We start from the raw sequence: 20,304 nt of genomic DNA, 5'->3' as shown, positions 1-20,304 counted from the left end.
AAATGGAAAAAAGAAAGTCAAATTTTACTCAGAGTTCAAAACCAGTCAAAACAAAGAGTAAACTAATCCAAATGTAAAATACAAACCAGCAGGAAACCAATTAGTGTTGATTAAAGCAAGTATGAGGATCCAGGTGAATTTTTACATCATTAAAAACAAGGAAACCCTGCTGAAAACTATAGTTTGGAATCAGTCAGAGTTTTGTTGTCATTTTGTGTGTTTTGTGTGGTTTTTTAGTCATTTTAAGTTTTTTTGGCTGTCATTTTGTGAGTTCTTGCAGGAATTTACAGTTTTTTTTATGTTGTTTTGTATATTTTTCTTATTTTTTGTTGTCCTTTTGTATATTTGTGTTTGCGTGTGTTTTTTTTATTTTATTTTTTTGAGTCATTTTAAGTATTTTTGTGCATTCTTGGAGTCGTTTTGTGTATTTTTATTGTTATTTTATATATTTCTCTTTCACTTTGTGTATGTTTTTTTTTTTTTTTTTTGTGTTTTTCGTGTTATTTTTTGTATATTTTTGAATTTTTACTTTTGGGGGCTGCACAAAATTAGTGCCAGTTGCTGTCTGTTCTATATGTAAATGTGGAGGTGGGCCCACACACACACACACACACACACACGCACGCACTAATTAGAGACACTTAGTGCCCTGAACCACAGCAGCAGCCCAGCACACACACACCACTAATTACAGTCCTGTCTGTATTTTTAGTCTCTCTGTCCGCAGCAGTATTTTCATCTCTTTGGAGCGCTTGCTGGTTTTCTTTCCTCTCTCTCTGTGTGTGTGTGTGTGTGTGACTTTAATCCTCAGCAGCTGTTTCTCTTCAGGAACACACACATCCCTGCTCTTTTTTCACTCCAACTACATGGATCATACAGGAGGAAGAACAAACATAGTGCATCGTTATTCATGCATTCATGATTCACTGCTTGTAAAATGACATAAAATAAAATAGCCCGATCTCCTCTTTTATTGTGGCGGTCTGCTGGCTTTAGAACAAAGAGAAAACCCATGCAAGCACTTGGAGAACATGCAAACTCCACACATAAAGGTCCCTAGTCTTGTGACGCAGACGTGCTAACCACACCTCATCAGGTTGATTTTATTTATTTCTTTAATCCTTTCAGTGGGAACGCCGAGATGGACAGTTGGGTCCTTTATGTGTGGAGTTTGCAGGTTCTCCCTGTGCTTTTGTGTATTTTCTCTGGGTTTTCTGGTTCCCTCAGACAATCCAAAAACATGCATGAAAGATACAAATCAGCGGAGAACAAATTACACTTGATTAAAGGGTGAGAATCCAGGTGAATCTTTAGGCCATAAAATGACAAGAAAAACCTGCTGAAAACTAGTTTGGAACTAGTCCGAGTCCAAAAAAACTGTTTAAACTGTCTTAAAGCTTTAAAAAACAAACAAAAAGAAAACAGAAAACATGAGAATTCCAGTCAAAAAACAGACCAATTGAGGCCGAAAGCTGAAAATAAACCAGAAACAACATAGTCTAATGGAAGATAATTTTGTCTAATTCTATTAGAAATTAAATTCAGATGAAACTATGAATTATGTATCTCAAGAACAATAGGAAAAAGGTGTGAATTCAGATAAAATCCAGTAAAAAAAAAAAAAACAAACAAAAACAAAACAAAAAAGCTTAAAACGAACAGTGACTGCTTAGTTATTATCAGTGCAAATGACGCTTAAATACATAATCAAAATTCCAACCTATTTGCCAAAAATAAACCAGTCACAATTAGGTAAATAAAATAGGCAAAAACTGCCATAAAACTTAAAAGAAAATGTTTCTTTAAGGTTTCATTGCAGTTCATCCAAAACCATGTACGTTAGGTTATTAGACTCACTGAATTGCAAGTAGGAGTAACTGGTTTTGTTACATAAATTACATAAAACTCATTCCTATTCCTAATTTGTCCACTGGTGGGTTGCATTGTTTTTGTCTTTTTTTTTTTTTTTTTGAAAGAGTAAGACAACAAAACACCAAAAAAGCTCAAAACCAAACATGACAGCAGCTACAAATAACCTAAATTATTTTATTGAATGTGCTTTTTTGTTTAAATGGTGACCCACGGTTGTGCACGTTGGGTCCCCAAACATTACTGCCCACCTCTGTTTACAAAACGTGGGCGATCAAAGGACGGAATTCTGCAGCGTTAACTGATGAATTTCAGGGTGTGTGTTTACTAGTCCTTGGAGAGCGAAGGAGAGACTCCATCGTTTAACGTTCTTTACAGGTTTATTAAAAATTCAGAACAAAGAAAGGAGTCAGTGCTTTCTAAAGTAACACATTTTAAAGATAAAACTCTGTATTTTGTGACATTTTTGTTTATATATGACTGCAAATGCTTTCACATCTTTTAATCTGATTTCATATATTTTACTTGTTTATATCTAATGTTTTTACCAGTTTTATTTCTTATGTATTGTCCCTGTTTACATGCACCACTGTATTTATTTATTCAGTGATACCTTGTTGGCCTATGGTCTTGATTTTTTTTTTTATATTGTGAAGATAATTTAAAAATTTGTAATAATGAAAAGCCTTCTTTTCTGCAAGAATGCAGTAAAAGTGTCTAAAACATACTCATTTTAATTCAGGGGCCAAAGACCTGTTTAATCTCAAGTAGGCCGCAAAATATAGGCGGTAAAAAGAGCTATGTTATCATTCCTGTGCCCTAGTTTGCAATTCCACTTTAATAGTATTTAAAGTTTGTAACTTAGATACCGATAATATCTAAGTAATAAGTGACAGATATCAGTCCAGAATCAGAATCAGAATTCCTTTATTAATCCCAGGGGGAAATGGCCTAGTCCCTGCAAAATCCTACATTTCATAGATTATGTGACCAATTTTTATTTAATTTGGGGAAATTTGAGGGGACAATTTCAGGAAAATTGTCAGATTTCGGAAAAATGCGCTAACAACAATTTGAAGATTAAAATGAAAATTAAACTGTGAGCCCTAAAAAAAATGCACAATTTCATTGAAATTGTGTATTTGGAGGGACTGAAATATTTGCAAGTGAATTAGTTGGTGATTTTCACAATGATTATTGTTTTTGCTGTCATTTTTATTTTTCTTGCGGGCCGAATTGGCAAGTTTTAAAGGGCCTGATTTGGTCCCCAGGCCTTGAGTTTGACACACATGATCTAAAAGCAATTGCTTTCGCCCATATGAAGTTAAACTAAAAATACATACTAAAGTTAGACTTAAAATCAATTAAAAATAATCAATGTGTATTTAGAAAAACAAGAAAACCAAATCTTAACACAGGCAAACAAAATTTTAGTGAAGGTGAGATTTTCTTCCACAAAACAATTTCTTTACTCATAAATATTTATTTTTGTAAATGTTTAAAATATCCAAAATAATGTCGTGTTTACTGGTGTTTTCTCTTCATATTTTAAAGTTTCCTTTTGAGGGACGAACCATCTTTCACGTATGGGGGGGGGGGTTATAAGATGACCAATCCTTATCATAATAAAAGATAAAACCAGAGTTTTACGATAGCCAAACTATTTCATTCATTTTAAAAAAGAATAATTTTGAGGGCAATTTTTTTTATTCTGGTAAATACATTATTTAAACGTGTTTTATTGTGGTTAAACATCCGTAAAATGGGCCAAACTATTTGTTTCGATTTGATTGGCTTATTTCGTTGTCACGATGAACAACACCTGTCACCGCCCAGAAGATTAACGGCTGATTTATTAATATTCTTACATATTTTTTTTTAATGATTTTAGAGTATGAAAATAAATAAATCAACCAGGAAGTGTGGGCTAACATCTTAAAGTTTACTTTAAGGTGGAGTGAGGGCATTGAAAGGTAAGCTAATGGACACTTTTGATATGTTAAGCATTTCAAGCTAACAGCTAGCACATATGATATAGCCTTTAATTAGAAGTGTACAGTAATCGTTTTAAAAGCACTTCCGGTGTGTTTTGTACATCTTCAGCACTTTTCGTGTCCAAGGTTTATTTATTTATTTATTTTTTAATGAAAAGTCATTTACATACACTTTTTTTTAAAATTTATTAAGTCTAAATTAATGAGGAAAGAAAGTTGTAATGTTATGAGAATAAAGTCCTGTTGGCACAAGAAAAAAGTCAACACTAGAATAAAAAAGTCGCAATTTTACATCATTATGATTTTATGATTTAATAATACAAAACAATGTTTGTCATATTACACATTTACTTTTGTAATATGACTATTCTCATAATATGAATTAATTGTAATATTATTAAGACTTCAGTTTTGTAATATTACAAGTTTATTCTTGTTATTTTACACATTTACTCTTGTAATATTATGACTTTATTCTGGAAGTCTAAAAGAAAGAAAAAAAGTCCTCTTGCATCTTATGGGCTGCAGACGTCTTCTAATGATCTAATGTAAACCATCTTGTCAAATTACCTATAGATAATTTAAACTTATACTTAAACAACGGAGGATTTTAATCTTTTAGTCTATAACCTTTAAGTCTTTTATGAATGTAAGTGTTTCATGTGTGCAATATAACATACAGATCACAGCTAATCTACAAATGCACAACATATTTAACCAACTGTAAAGTTTAGTATTTAATTTAATGTTTTATTCTATTCAGTTTTATTTTACCTATACAATATATTTTACATATTTGTTGAAATCCTGACCTGACACATCAACACATACCAGAGAGTCTTTTCTTCCCCCCTTTTTTTCAAGAAAATATTTATGTGTATCAATAAATATATGTATATATATATAAATATGAATACAATAAAATACTTCAGGCATTTTGCTACAAAAACAGTTCCTGTACTATTTTATCTTTGTTTCAGCTTCGGTATTCTGATAAACAAGGCCAATGCAAGGAAATCTTCATCAACATCGTCGTTCCTGTGTACTCCAAAGGTAAGTGAAAAACATGCACCAAATGATACTGGATATGCACCAAATGATACTGGATATTTTGAAAACATTGATTTAGAAACGCCTTTTTGCTTGGTGTATACTATCATGTTTTTTATTATTTACTTTGGACTAAAATGCTTGAGTAAGTATAGATATGCACTGACAGAGCAGATAAACAAGCATTAAAACCTATTTCCTGATTACTCTGATAAAAATAAATTAGGTACAGTACACTTTCTCATCTCAATAAAATGATCAATAAGTGTCAGCTGGTGCGGATAAGGTGATTGACAATCAAGCTATTTAATGCATGTATGCACTGCACTTTTGAGCCCATTTTTGCTTATTTTTTTAACCTTTACCTGCATCTACACCAAACTTACTACATTTTAACCTATTTTAATCACTTTTTCATGCCATATTTTTGCTCCTTTTAATGCATTTTTGCTACATTACTCCCATTTCTGCCACTTCTTCATCAAATTTTGATGCCTTTTCTGCAATTTTTTTACACTTTCAACACATTTTCAGCATTTATAAACCCTATGTCGTATATGATGACCCCATTATTCTCACTTTTAACCTCTTTTCACCATATTTCATGCTTATTTTTGCCAATTTATTTAAACTTATTATTTGTCAGTTTAAACTAATTGTTCCTACTTTTTAAATTACATTATCCATTTTTGCCCACTGTTATTTGCAACTTTTAACCAATTTCCGTGGTTTTTAAAGTCCCATTTCACCACCATTTTTAGTCAATTTTATTTCTGATTAAAAAATGGATTTACATCTTTAAGATGACTACATACTATGCCTCAAATAATAATAAACTTCCTGGATAACAGTGGATATTATTCAGATGAATAAATAAATGAGGTTATCACAGATTCATAGAACAATGGACCATCATTTGCTGACTTTATGGATGGACCCCTTTGTTATAGATGGTCCTATCTCCACATGACTGTTCTTCAATGTCCATGTCTGTGTTCAACCACCTTCAGTTACAGTGGGGCTCCCTGGTCTCTGGAACCTTTATTTTGGAGGTTGCGGGATAAAAAGGTTGGGAACCACTGCTCTGTGGCTCACACATAAAGACTGCAACCATTTGCCTGTTTTAGTCTTTTCTAATCTTCTCTTTAATGTTACAAATAAGACACAAGGCCACCACATGGTGCACTCGCCCCTTCAGAAGTCTCTGCGTGGCGTCCCTGGATCTGAAGCTGTGTGGTCAGAGACAGTCAGCGTTAAACTACATTAAACTGTAATCCTTAGCTTCCACTAGCTGTGCTCTATAATTTGGCCGAGCTAAGACATCTAGCGACTAATCATAGAGCAGTTTTCTTCATCTTCAGTTTTAAACCCTGAAGCTGCTGTGACTCACCCAGGTTAACAAAGCTCATCACCGTGTCCGCCTCGCTGACCACCGTCCCCAGCGGGGGCGTGTGCGTGCTCAGGGTCGGCAAAGCTGCGTAGTTGACTTGCGCCGCACCGCCGAACCTCCCCATGCCCGGCCCGCTCAGGATTATCTCGTTCCCTTCGTCATCCCCATCGGCCGACATGGAGTGGTACAGGTCCAGCATGAAGAGCGGCGCCGACGAGGGCGGCCTCAGAGGCGGGTGGGGTCGTGGTCGGCCCGGCAGACCCAGGATGGTCAGGATCTCCTTCTGCATTTCCTTCTTCTCGCGTCCGCTCAGGCGCCGGAAGCTGGAGTGGACCACGGCCTCGGCCTGCTGGTTCCACAACAAGAAGGAGAGAAGGAGGACCAGGGGCAGGAGGAACAGGGTCCTGGAGCTGGACCTGGTCTGATGCAACCTGCCGCTACTGTCCTGCTCCGTCATTTTACTGCAGAGACACAAGAGTCTGTGGGAGGAATGTGAGTCCATGTCAGGAGTTGGTTTGTTTGTTCTCCCCCTGAAGTCAAAGTTCTTCAGAGAGGTTTCCTGAAGACGGTCTTTGAATCCTGTTTCCTGTGGTTTCGTAGAACCAGCTGTTTCAGAGTCACTCCAGATAATGAGTGTGCTGATATCTGCCTGATGTGTTTTGAGGATGCGGCCTCAGGACAGAAGCTGTTTACTGCTTCACTTTATCTCTTCCTCTCTTTCTTTCCTACCTCTTTTTTTTTTTTATCTCAAAGAGGACGAAGCAGTCTTTCATCCACTCTGACCTACCTAAGCTCTCAGTCATGCAGCTGCAGAAGAAGAAGCAGATAATATGAGGAGAGCATAATTACAAGCTGCTCCTCATTGTTTTGGGTAAAAGCAACAATGAAGGATCATTCCATGCTTTGAAGTCCTAAACTGGCAGGATGGAAAGCAGTTTCAGAGATTAGAGCGAAATTTGAGAGCACTCATTAGTTTCTTCTTCTCTTTATCAGAACACAAAGAAATAAAGAAGTTGACACCTGCAGTGAGTCAACTGGACACCTCACAAAAACCAGTTGCTGGAAGCTTTTATCCACTCATCTTTGAGTATTTATCCACCCGAGGTCACTTCCTGCCACACTCTTCTGGGTTTCCAGATGTCCAAATCCAATTTTTTAAAAGTGATAATTGCTTCCTGTTCGTAGATCCTGTGGAGAGGTGCACGGCTTCTTCTGCTCTGTCACAAAATACGGCCTGAAAATCAGCTTCACCAGGAGGGAGTTTCCCTTCCTGCCTCTGCCTCTCTTCCTCTTTCAAGTCTTTAAACGTCTATGCTCAGATCTCAGCCTCACCCCTCCCAGTGGTCTCTGAGACTTCATGCTCCACCTCTGTGTACCTCCACCCTTCCATCATTTCATCCTCTCATGACTGCCTCCTTTCATTGCCATGCAGTGGGGAACATAAGGCAGATTGGCGGGAAGAACATTTAAAGCCACTTTGCCTTTGTGTTTCTATGTGTTACCAGGCGGCCCCGATCTCTCCTCGAGTCCAAAGAAAGAGTAACAAAGAATCTGGTGAATCGGGTTGCTTTGTTAAAGCTGCAGTATGTAGGTTTTTTTGGCATCATTTGGTCAAAAATCCATCCTAACCTTTGAGCCTTGTACTTCAAAGTGTTCTGAGAGGACTGGACCTCTGCTCTTTCTCTTGGCTCTGTATTTGAGCTTTAGAAATCTAGCAGCGTGACCCTCCTTTTCAGCCAATCGGGGATCTTTTTACAAAAAGAGCACTCCATGAGCTGTTTTGGGGTTACTATTGGCTGCTTGACTAAAGTGTTGTGCGTTCACGTCTTGCAGGTAGAAAAAGTTTAATGGCGCACGTTCCAGCAAGGAAAGTTAGGCACAACAATTACGCGGAAAAGCAAAAAAAAAAGGAAGCTCGATGTGGAGAAGTCCCAAACATATTTGGATAGAACAGATTCCACAGAGGTCAGTGTGGTTGATTCCATTTCAGTCTCACAGTTCTGCATACTGCAGCTTTAAGTCAGCGAGAAAATGGTTGTGTTGAGTCCACCTCTTGTTCAACCTCCAAAGGACACGAGGACAATTCAAATTACCAACTGAAATCACTTTTATTTTTCTTTTGGCTTTGTTAGTTGGTTTCTCTTTTTTTGATATTCTAAACTCTAAATCAAATGTTGCCTTATTGCAAGCTCATTTAACTTAAATCAGTGTCACAATGTTACATTTCTAATCTGCCATTTAGTTAAATAACTTAAACAACCTTTCATATTAAGCAGAGTTTCAAAGACCATGACAATAAATAAAGATTTCACTGACCATTAATGAACTTAGGCTGCGTCAGAATAGTCCCTCCTATCTCCTTTCCTATCCACTGTTCCTTCACCCCTGGAAGTGTTTAAGTGGTGATTATAAAGAGTGTCCAAGTTCTCTTTAAGCTCAGGAAAAGAGCTTCAATGCTTCTTTTATAACCTCCTTTAGCCTAGGAAACACTGATGTATCCTTTACCAAAAGAGACGAGATAATGTTGACCCACAATTTCTTGTGGTGACCACATTTAAAGGAAAACGCACACCCGAGCGCTCACGGAAACTCACGATGACCGACAGAGATCATGTAAATTACCAATGCAAACAACTTTAAATAAACAATCTAAAATCCATATCTTATTATATATAACACATTATCAGATTATAACTGACATAAAACAGACACTCTGTGGTTCAAGAAAAAGTGATCTGAGACATTTTTAGCCACATGATGTTTTATTCAAGATAAATAATATTTCTGAGTGGAAGGTGAGGGTGAGCAACCATTCAATGTGACGTTCTTTTAGTTTACCTTTTGTTCCTCGAAGCCTGGTAGACTCGTAGCCTGGTAGACCATTTTCGGAAATGTGTAGTTTTTCCACCATGGCAGATGTTACTAACCTTTGCAGCCGTCGGATTATTACGTCACCTAGAGGAAGTGCATCTGATTGTCAAAACAAACGTGATGGCCTTTTCCTTACTCCTCTCCTAACACCTTTCGTTAACCTCGTGATGTCATCCACGGGGTTAAGGAAAAGTGGATAGGAAACAAAATTAGGGACTATTCGTTTAAATGACTGAGCTTCTCAGAGTCCCTCTCAGATGCTCTAACTCAGTGATCAAGACTGATCAGGGGACAAGCAGCCTTTTTTATCCTACAGGTGCACTCTGGGAAGTGGAGTTCTAAACCTTAGGATGCCGCCAATAGTGGCATCCAAATGCTGCACCCACTGACAAGTCCCAATTTTCCTTCCCTGATAAATGCAACGCCAGAATCCAACCTCCGTAATGTTCCTGGTTTTCTGAAGAAAGACATATTTATGAACACTGATTGGCGGAAATCTCCAAAATGGCGACATCGACATATAAAGGGATGTGTGTTTGAGGCTAAAAGTTTTATTCTTCATCTTTAGAGCGATCATCTAAAGTGCATTCATGTGATATTCTCTTAACATGTCTTTAATCAGTTTTTTTTTTCTCCTCTTAAAGATGTCAAAATGTTTTATGGTCACAAAGTTAGTTCGTTAAGGAATCTTACTTCCTTATTGGTTAAAGGCTTCAAAGGGAAGAAGTGACTACACTGAGTTGTGAAGCTCAACTCAGCGCTGTGCCAGTTTGTGTTTGAGCACTCATTCCTTCAAAGCATCCCTGTACTTGTGGTCACTTTGAAATGCTTGAATAACACTGACCAAACCGAGGTGACCGCCGACTTTTCTGTCCTGGCCCTAAAGGGCGAGTCCCAGATGCCAGGAATGAACTCTGCCCAGTTTGTTTTTCTTTTCTCGGACATCTGTCACTTCTCAAGGTTTTGGGAGAAGAGGTGGAAGAAAGAAAAAGGATGGAAGAAGGTGAAATAACCTGCGTGGAGAAAGAAGGTGTGAAAGAATAATAGGAGGAAACCAAATTTAAAGCCAACCTAAATTTTATAAAGTAACTTCCTACAAGTACAGAACAGAGTAAGTATCGTCTTTAGAGAAAGAGCTGCAATGAAAGGACGGTGAGTGTGCACAGCTGCTGAGGGTGAACTCCGGAAACACCAAATAAACAAGTTATTTTCAAATCCTCCAACTCGATGTTATTTAACCAAACAAACTAAAGCCAGTCTCGCCATCTTTGAGCAAGACAGAAAGAGTCGCAAATGTTGTGAACTTCACCATCATCCCCATGTTTACCTCTGCTGTGCACACGAGTGAAGATCCTGTTGGGTGTGCCTCTGCTCAATGGATCATTATCCAGAAATGCCCGGTCCCTGTCTTTGAGCATGTGTTCTGCTGAGGAAGCATGAGATACATCAGTCGGCCATAATAATACAACCACTGGGAGGGCCAATAAAATAACACAGAAATGAGCAGGTGGACGAATACACAGCTGAAAAGTAGGAATTTAATATGTTTGATGTTGATCCAGCAGCTCAAACTACTTAAGTTATTGGTGGCTCTGAGTGCTTGAGTAATATATTATTTCTTTTTATTTTTTACTTGTCTGCACATGCTGTCAAAGGTCAACACTACAAAAAGTGCAATCATTGTGAGACAGCAATGCATGTTTTGTTATTGCAATAAAATAAATTGATTTATTTTATTGCTTAATTGTGACCATCACCAGCCCTCCCTAAGGAAGGGTAAGAAGTATTTTATTATTGGGAGGATGTAAAAAGGGAGAGCAGTGTTACACCTAGGTGGAGGGGAAAGGGAGCAGGGAGGAGAGACTCAAGGTAGGAAATAGAAAGGGTGGGGAAGAATAGATTGTTTTACAGTGAGGGTGAGATGTGAAGTTGTAGAACATATTGTGCTTATGTTGTGTAATCAAGCCAGTATAGTGACAAGTATGAAGCTTAGCTATAATGGTGGTGGCTGTGGACAGGGGGAATGAGTGGTAATACCTAAAGCAGGTATTTGGGATTAACGTGTCTAAAGTTAAGCCCAGTATTTATGCCACATCCCAAGGCGTGCCAGTGCATCGTATACCAGTATATGTGCAAAAACCGCTACTGCAAACCCAGGAACTGCCCCTGGCCCGCAGATGCAGCCAGGCCAGCAGAAAGAGCCGGGGCCAAGGAGCCCCCCAGACGCCCCCAAGATCCCATGCCGAGAGGCAGCCACCGCCCCCACACACACACATCCGAGGAAGCACCAAGCACCCACTGCATCCTGCCACCGACCCCCAACCCCAAGGCCCCCCGCCAGCATCCTGCCCCCCCTCCCCCCTCCCAAGTGGGTGAGCCAGACCAGCTGGGAGTGAGTGACATGAAGTGTCCATGTAGGAGGCCTGTCTGGTATGAGCCCAGCCCGTCCGCATGGCCACCGGAGAGGGTAGATAGTGCAGAGCGGGCCCCAGGGACACGCCGAGCAGCACAACCGGAGACCCCCCCCCCCCCCCATTTTTTAACCATTTTGTCAGAGATGTGAGCTGAGCCTTCTCTTAACAAATGCTTTCTGTAAACTGAATGCTGCTCTCTTCTGCTTATCCATTGAGTAAACAAAGCATTCTGTGTATACATGTTTAGTCTTTTTAATCTGTCCATTTTCTGCATGATGTTGACTTTTCTTATAATCACAGGTCTCTTCATTTAGGAAGAAAATTTGTGAATTTACAACATTGAACCCAATCTGTGGGACAATGGTCCAACATCTTTCATTAACAATAAAAAGAGAATATTTAATTTGACATTAGCTACAATTGTTATTTTTAATAGAACTAGACGAACGATTCAAAAGTTTCCCATTCAAAAGATGTCACTGTTTCTGTAGTTTGATTTAGAAATGTTAAATTTCCTTATGTCAATTAATAACTGGTAAACTTATGAAAACGCAGGAGTGTTCATAGTATCTGGTACACAAAAACTGGGCTTAATTTAAAGAATAAGAATAATCAAGTAGATTGATTTCTGTACAATATATGAACAAGAGATTTACCTACCTGGGAAGGTTTGCAGTTAAATAATTGTCTGCTAAAAACTCCACACAGGTTGATAAAATATCACGATTCTATACGTGTTAGTTCTCATAAGGACGATCAGCAGACACCTCGGAGGAAAACTGGCAGATTTCCTGAAAAAAGTTGTGTGAATATAAATAAAGTTGACATTGAATAAATGAAACCTTAAGCTATTATGTCAGAAAAGAAAAAAAAAGCAATTTCTGAAATTATTAGTGAAATACAAGCTTTAAACTTGTATAAAGGAAATTCAACTTCTACAGTATGAGTTACTAAAACAGTACGTGCATAAAAGTTAGTGTTTGTTTAATTCTAATGATTAACTTTACACTTTTAAATCATCCTTATACACTGTGGATCTTCAGCAAAGATGTGAAACATCTTGAAATAGGAAAGTTTTGATGATTTGATCAGAAAAAAGAAAAGAAAGTGTGATGATGCAGAACATGACAAAGACAAAGTAGTTTTTTTTTTACTGCAAGCATATTTTTAATACAAAAACAGAACAAAATGGTTTATAATTTTAGTTTTTTTTTTTTTTTGTTTCATTTTTACACAATTGACTCCTGGTAACCCCCCCCCCCCCCCCCCCCCCCCCCCCAATGATCTTATCATAGCACAGCATCAAAAGGCGGCAAACTCGTATCCCGGGTCCTGAATCCCCTGCACTTTTTATAGAGACAATAAATAAATAAAAATCACCTTCCATCCGTCTATCTTGCTTACATTTCATCAGTTTGATGGACTACATCGCACACGGACAACTCGGGCCCTGCCAATGGCGAGGCATTTGAAAATAGCCTAGAAGTAGAAGAAGAGACGCTGGTTCTCCTGTCATTCATATTTGTAGTTATCTCTCTCTCTTTAAACATTAAGGGCAAACCCCTTTGGTCGTAGTCAGGAAACACAAGTCATTGTCATTAAAGAGACGAACAAGGCTGCCACTAGTCAGTGACCTAGTGAACGATGTAATGTTACAAACACGCTTTACACACAATTCATGTCCGAAGAGGAGTGAACGCTCGTTACAAAAAAAATCACAGATACGCAATCCATAATACTAACCCGCTCTTCGCCACCGTCGACGTGACATGAAACTGAAAAATAAATAGATCTGTCTTTTCTTTCAGGCTAGATAACAAAAGTACAACTGGATTATAAATTAACCAGAAATAACAAAAAAAAAAAACACATTCGCAAATCAACATACAGTGACTCAAGTCAATGACCTTTAGTAAATCCTGTAACAAAGACACATATCACACACTAAAGTGTGTATGTGTGTGTGAGAGAGAGATATTGGACTGCAGAGGGAGAGACGGTGCATGCTGGTTATTGGACGTTAGCATCGGGTTAGGTTACACGTCGCATCCTGTCAGAAATGTGCTGTTAGATACAAAGTCTCGTCCCAAGTGTCCATTTTATCCACTGTGTGAGAGTTGTGCGTCGAATCATTTGGACTCACTGCTGTGTGTGTGTGAGTGTGAGAGTCCTGCGTTTGTGGATATGCTGAAGTGACTTTTTGGGAAGCGACACGGCAGTCTTTGCATATTTTCTCTTAACTCGTCGAGGCTTTTTGGCCCACAAGCCAAAATAATCACCCACAATACTCCCCTCTTTTTAGTGTGTTTTGTTGGTGCAGCCGTGGCGATGGCGGCGTGACTCACTCCACACCACGCCTCCACACATTTTGCGTGGTCAGTGTGTAACACAAAATAAGGCAACAAAAACGTCGAGTCAGTCCATGTGTGGTTCCCTGCAGCAGGCGTGAAATGTCTGAAAGAGGAAGTAGAAGACTGAGTGGCAAAGTGAGGTCGCTTCTACGAACGCGAACGTCAACGCAGAATCAACGCAGACTCTGGTTTTTCTATTTGTGCAGCCGTTTGTTTTTTTTTCCACCCAGGAAAAGGGTGAGAGGGACGTGTTTTAATTTCCCCTGGAAGATATCAGTCATAGTGCACTAAATCTAGCCGAGCCCTGTGGATGGACGCTCCGATTGCTGGCCATTCACAGCAACTTGCCCTCCGTAAAAAGGAGAGTGACGCTGCCGATTATTTTTTCGCTGACCCCGGATTCTTTGGGCTGGGTGTCTTTTTGGAAATGGTGGGAATCTTGGAAGGTTTGGACCCCCCGCTGGGCCGTCTCGGCGTATCCGATGTGTCGGAGCAGACGGAGCGAGCGTCCTGGAGCTCCGACGCATCGGAAGCGTCACTGCCACGGCGACTACTGGCTCGACTTCCTGCTCGACTGCCGGCTCGACTGGTCGGACCGCTGGCTGTGGAAGCGGCTCGCTTTGGATCTGAAAACAGAAAATGAAAGAAAACGAATTAGAGCTGATATTACTTATGTTCTAACTATTTTAGGAAAAGATCTGATTGCGATAATTCTGGCAGATATTGCAATTTCAATTTAATTTACGATTTTCTACAGATAAAGCTTCAGTGCGATATTCACATTGTGCAGTAACAGTTACAAACATGACAGAAAATTACATCATACCATCAAAACATTAAAAGCTCTACTCTAATGCAAGAATGAAAACTGAAAACTTTATTAACACAAAACACGCATACTGTACATTCTTTAAAGTCCTTGACCAACAACAGTAATGACAACTGAAGAACTAAAAGAGCCATCTTTGAATCTTAACTTAAAAAATAAGTAGTGCAAAAAAAAACTTAGAGTAAAATGCAAAAAAGTAATAAGAAAAACTGAATTCAATAATTATTTTAATCGTTACAACACTGATTGGTTGGCGTGACCTATCCATGACTAGCATGCCGTCTCTGATTGGTGAGCTTGAGATGACGGTAAGGAGACGGAAAAAGAATGTACGTGTAAAACGGATCCTGGAGTAGTCAGGAAGGAGCTCTGCAAAAAAATGCAGCTTTGGCGTCACATGATCACGTTGTCTGAAATCATAATTTCGTTGAAAAATTGACAGTTTCAAGTACTAGTTTTAATGCATTGTTTTTCAGATGTTGGTTTTGGCTCCTTTAATTATAAAGACATTTAAACCAGTATCACACCTCCAACTTTGTGGGAAAGTTTTGTTTCATACACGCTTGAGGAAAGATTTGCAAAAAAACTAAATAAAAAAGTAATTCTCACACTCCTAAACATCAAGGAAATATTTTCTAGGAGTGCACAAGAGCAAGCCAACTTCAAAGTCAACAAATGGATTGAAAGGTACGCGTACTCCACTTCTCGTTAAATTTATCCATGCGATACATATTAGGTAGATATTTCTCTGTGTGCAGTGCATGTGTAGTTTGGAATACTCCGTTTCCTCACTCTCACCGGTCCGTGATGGTTTGCTGGAGTTCGTCGTTCCTCCGTTCTCACCCGTCAGTGAGCCTCGACTCGAGTGGAATGTTGGTCGCTTCAGTTTTGAGCCTGACGTCGCCCCCTACAGGTGCACACATGACTCATCAGATCTCTACGTTACATTAGTCAGAGGCGAGTACAACTTTAACATGTTCATATTTACTACCCAGCAAACATTCACAGGAGCACAATGACTTTTACATTCAAATGGTTAATGAATAAATGCTTAAAATAAATTCAAAATGAAAAGTAGGATTGTGGAAAAGTTGTGTTTTTCAACTTTTACCTGGGGGGGAGGGGCTACACAATTCATCTTCCAGAACGGCTGTTTTTTTCTGAATGAACTAGTGGGTTTTTAGTCATTTTCATTGAAAACATTCACATTTTTCCAGTTTCATCACCAACAGTTGGTAAACAGTGCTGGTTTCCACCTCACAGACTGGCGTACCTGATCACATTACCGCCGCCATGTCATGTGTCACATGTGCTCTCAGGGTGTGTGTTAGTGCGTTAGCGCTCAGTGGGGGTAAGGGAGGCGGGGGTCAGGGTTGAAGAGTGCGTTTACCTCGTGCCCAGGAGCGCCGAGGCTGTGGCCCGCGTCTGAGCAGCAGTGGCACTTGGTTGGCGTCGGAGTTTTACTGTGTGCCAGCCAGGGCTTGTCATAGTCACGGGAGTGAGTGTGCGAGGACTGATGGAAGCAAGGAAGGAAGGTAGGAGGGAAGGAAGGAGTGTAGCGGCGTGGAGCCAGAGTGAGTTATGGAGGGAGGAAGGGCGAAGTTTGGTGTGTAATCCAAATCCAAACATTTATTTATTGAATAAAGCGCAGAAAAGGGCGTTTTAAAGATGAGTTGGAAGAGGTTTGAGTGACAGGAATGAAGGTTGAAAGCACAAAAAAGAACAAACAAAAACAAAACGCACAGTTAAGGGGTGCAGTGAAACGTTCACATCAGGAGGATGGCAACAAGTCAACAATGAGCCAAAATAAAATTACACTAACAGCAAGGCTTTCACACAGTTATTACACGACAACATGACAGTTACACAACAAAAAGCTGCAAACAGCGTCGTGATTCAGGAGAAACCAAAATTATTAAGGGTGTAATGATTCATCCATTAGACCGATTTATATTGTGATGATCCAACTACATCAATCTGTGCTCGGCAAGTTGGCCTTCCTGATGACTTTAATCAATCTAAAAGGTAATCAATCAATTGTATCGATACAGCAGAGTTAATATGGATGAAATTTAAAAGCGTTTTTAATGCAGCAGCAGCACATGTAGCGTTAGCATTAGCTCTGCAGAAGTCTCACACTTATTATATTACACCATTATATTAAAACAAAAAGTATCAGGTTCAACCACTGCTCATTTAACCTGAACAGATCATGATTGCACTTCATTTTTTACATTAATATTGTATTATTTTAATAATACACATCTTCATATGACTACTTTTAATCGGCCTAGGTGTGACAACAATCACAAATGTTTTTTAGCCCTGACGAAGACCATGCTTGGTCGAAACATGTTGGCTTTTTAATGATTAGGCCATTATCATAAAGGCTTTTTAGACTCTTTTTCCTCATTTAGATTTTTTTTACATTTTGGAGTGCCTGTTTTCCCATTTTTTGACACATTTCTTCTCCGTTTTTCCAATAGCACCCGAAACTGCTCAAATGTGAACACTTTGAGCAGCCAGTCATCCCTTTGCCTTTTTTCTTCACAAAATGTGAATATATTTAACTTGTTTATGTCCATAATTAATTTATAATTGATTCCCTTACAAGAAACAACAGGAATCTATGAAATCTCACCTGCACTGTCTACGCTACATTATCCAGGGATTTATTTCACTCACACTGGTTACATTATTATTTTGGCTAAAAAATGACTGCATCGCTTTGGATCGTAATGTTCTAAATTAACTAATAACATCCTTGAATCTAATTGGCAACAATGAATCGTTGCTAAAAGGAATTGTTACACCCTAAAACCTACCCTTGTTTCCTTTAGTAAATCTCTATTCCTCCTGTTTGATTCTAATCTGAAAGTGTCTGATGTGCTCCTCACCCTGGTTGATGCTGAGGTGGTTGGTGTTGCAGGTGCGGAGGGAGCAGACGGAAGGGAGGCACCGCTGTGGGAGGCCGATGACGAGGAGCGGGTGGGCGAGGCGTTCCTGGAGCCCGGCTTGGAGCGACGACCTCGGGAGCGGAAGGCGACCAGGCCCTGAGGAGCTCCCTCAGGCAGGATGAACTTCTCCCTCAACTCCAGGTTGGTTCGCCCTCGAGCTACAGGTACACACAGACAGAAGGGTGAGGCGTTGTTCTGAGACTCCTCCAGCAGGGGGCGGTAGAGGCAACGAGCAGAGTGAGTGGGGACAATCGTCAGACCAAGTGTTTCAGGGGTTTGAGGGACCTTAAGTGCACCTTAGTTTGGTTATTTCTAGGGAACAGGCGAGTGAGGACGTGTTCAGTTAGTGGAGGGAGGAAACCTGCAGATTGTCTACATCCATTTTAGGTTTTATAGAATCATTATCAAGTGTGGATTACCAAGTATTTAATTTAATCATTAGCAATAACATGGATAAATAATGTCAAATTACTATCAGGTTTGTTCGCCTTATGTTTCATATTTTAATGTCATGTGTCAGTGGAACATTTGTCCACATGTACAATAAATATAAAAACACATTAATAAGCTGATTTGGGGTCAATTACAACTACATTTTCAATTATCCATGTTCAATTACAACTCAATTATAATTACAGTAACCAGCATTTTTTCCAATTACAATCAAATCAATTATTTTTTGTATCCTCAGAAAGTCAATTACAAAATTTCAATAACAATTAATTGCAATTACCGTGCCTGAAATTATTAACCTAATAAAAGTTAACATTCGTCTTGTGTTAGCTTTCTGTTAGCATCTCTTATGATAACGGGTCCTAAATCAGCTTAAAATACACTAAAAACAATCATCTAATTTTTTTCCTATCTATTGATTACCTTGTTAGGCTTCCTAATATATAATAATATTTATGGTGTGAACGTCTGAGCCTTTTTTGTGTCAGTATACCCCTAAAACTGATTTTTAAAATGGTAAGATGTGGGAAAGCTTGATATGAAACATATTTTAATAATTGTTAACTACATATGTGTAGAACACAGAACATTTGGGCTTGTTTAGCATTTTAATCAGCAACAATCTAATGACATTTAATTGATTCAGTGTAGATCAGCTTATAGTTTTATTTATTTATTTGTCTGTGACAAACCTGAAATCTAGCAATATGCATTAAAACAAAAAAAAAATTGCTACTTTTGAGTTAAATTAAATGTGTTTTATACATCAAACATCAAGCCTGGCTTGTGTTCATAAAAACTAGTAAATTGTTTTTGCACAGATAAATATGTATTCACAATGTAGCGTATAATTCGCAGTGAATTTGAGGGTTGTTTTTTTGTTTTGTGTTTTAAGAAAAAGAAACAAATCCAATTTCAACACTCGAACACTTTGTTGATTTAATATATTTATAATTAGGGGACTTTCTGCAGGTTTTCAGTGAGGAGAACACAGTTTTACTGTGTGGCACTTTCATCATATTTTCATTTCTCAAAATCTGAGAGCGATGAGCAAAGCGTCAAAAACATCCATCATTTCTAATGTAAGCTGCGCAGGAGCATCACATAATGTGTATATAAACACGTACTTGTGGGGGTCATGCCAAGTTTGTGCTTATTTAGGAGAAAAGCCTGCATTGATTCAGGCTTTCTTCCAACTTTAAAAAGACACTGAGCAGCATTCTGGTGCAGCAGCGTCAGCAAACAACGACAAGCCTGAAGAAGCCAGCCACGAATTGAGTGAAAAGACAGAAAAGAGTAGAAATCAGAGAAAGAAAAGAAGATTAAAACTCAGGAGTTGTTGGAAAGAACAAGAGGATGAAAGAGAAAGAGGGAAAAGAGGAATGCTGCAGCTCGCAACGCATCGCCATCCATCAACAGCAAGGCCACTCGACTAAACCAGTGCACTCCGTAATTATGTCCCCCCTCAAAGCCAGGCAGCAAGGTGCACCCTGTAATCATGTCCCCACACACCAGCCGCCACAGTTAGAAAAGCTGGGTTAGCATCACTAGAAAAAAACCCAGGCTGGCCACGCCCAGGTCTTACAAACCCTTCCTTTCTTTTACAACAACTTTAAAGGGTACCTGTAAAAAAATGTGTTTAATGTATTAACAATAAACAAAATATGTGCAACTTTTTCTGAAAAATCTTTTTGGAAGGATTTTATACCTTGGGACATAAACTACGGAGAGTCGCCATTTTGGTCACGATATGAAGCCCTTTCGTTGATTCCTGTCAGCTGTTTGCTAGGCAAAAGTGTTCCGTTGATCTACAGTTTCTGAACAATGGTGGGGTGTAAAGCCAATGGTTGCAACAAGAGAAAAACCCAGCAGAAACATTTCTTTTGCATCTCTGAGCCATAGAACGACACTAAGTCAGAATTAGCCAAAAAAACTACACTTTTTACAATCTAAATAGACATTACGTCTACCTCCCACAATGCACCATTTCTATAAAGCGACAGGCCATGCTGATCGAGGTACGGCATATCCTGTCCAAAATGGCGGCTATCCATAGTTTATGCCTGAAGGTATAAAATTGTTCTAAAAAGTCCTTTTTTTTTATGGCGCACATATTTTGTTTATTG

The 20,304-nt window shown here is 38.9% G+C and overlaps 2 protein-coding genes across 2 annotated transcripts in view; both read right to left on the bottom strand.

Moving 5' to 3' along the window:
- bmp8a (bone morphogenetic protein 8a) overlaps positions 1-7,595 on the bottom strand; it is a 28,951-nt gene extending 21,356 nt beyond the window's left edge. The window contains exon 1 of the mRNA XM_028461059.1: positions 6,304-7,595. Coding sequence (XP_028316860.1) covers positions 6,304-6,805 — 502 coding nt within the window. The 5' untranslated portion in view covers positions 6,806-7,595. The remainder of the gene's footprint in view (positions 1-6,303) is intronic.
- Positions 7,596-13,471: 5,876 nt separating this feature from the next.
- Positions 13,472-20,304, bottom strand: part of macf1a (microtubule actin crosslinking factor 1a) — a 229,607-nt gene continuing 222,774 nt past the window's right edge. The window contains exons 105-108 of the mRNA XM_028461883.1: positions 17,666-17,883; positions 16,159-16,281; positions 15,567-15,675; positions 13,472-14,565 (exon numbers count right to left, since the gene is read on the bottom strand). Coding sequence (XP_028317684.1) covers positions 14,318-14,565; positions 15,567-15,675; positions 16,159-16,281; positions 17,666-17,883 — 698 coding nt within the window. The 3' untranslated portion in view covers positions 13,472-14,317. The remainder of the gene's footprint in view (positions 14,566-15,566; positions 15,676-16,158; positions 16,282-17,665; positions 17,884-20,304) is intronic.

Source organism: Gouania willdenowi, chromosome 11 (genome assembly GCF_900634775.1).
Source record: "Gouania willdenowi chromosome 11, fGouWil2.1, whole genome shotgun sequence".
NCBI classification, from domain to species: Eukaryota; Metazoa; Chordata; class Actinopteri; order Blenniiformes; family Gobiesocidae; genus Gouania; species Gouania willdenowi.
This window is presented reverse-complemented; position numbering and strand designations above follow the sequence as displayed.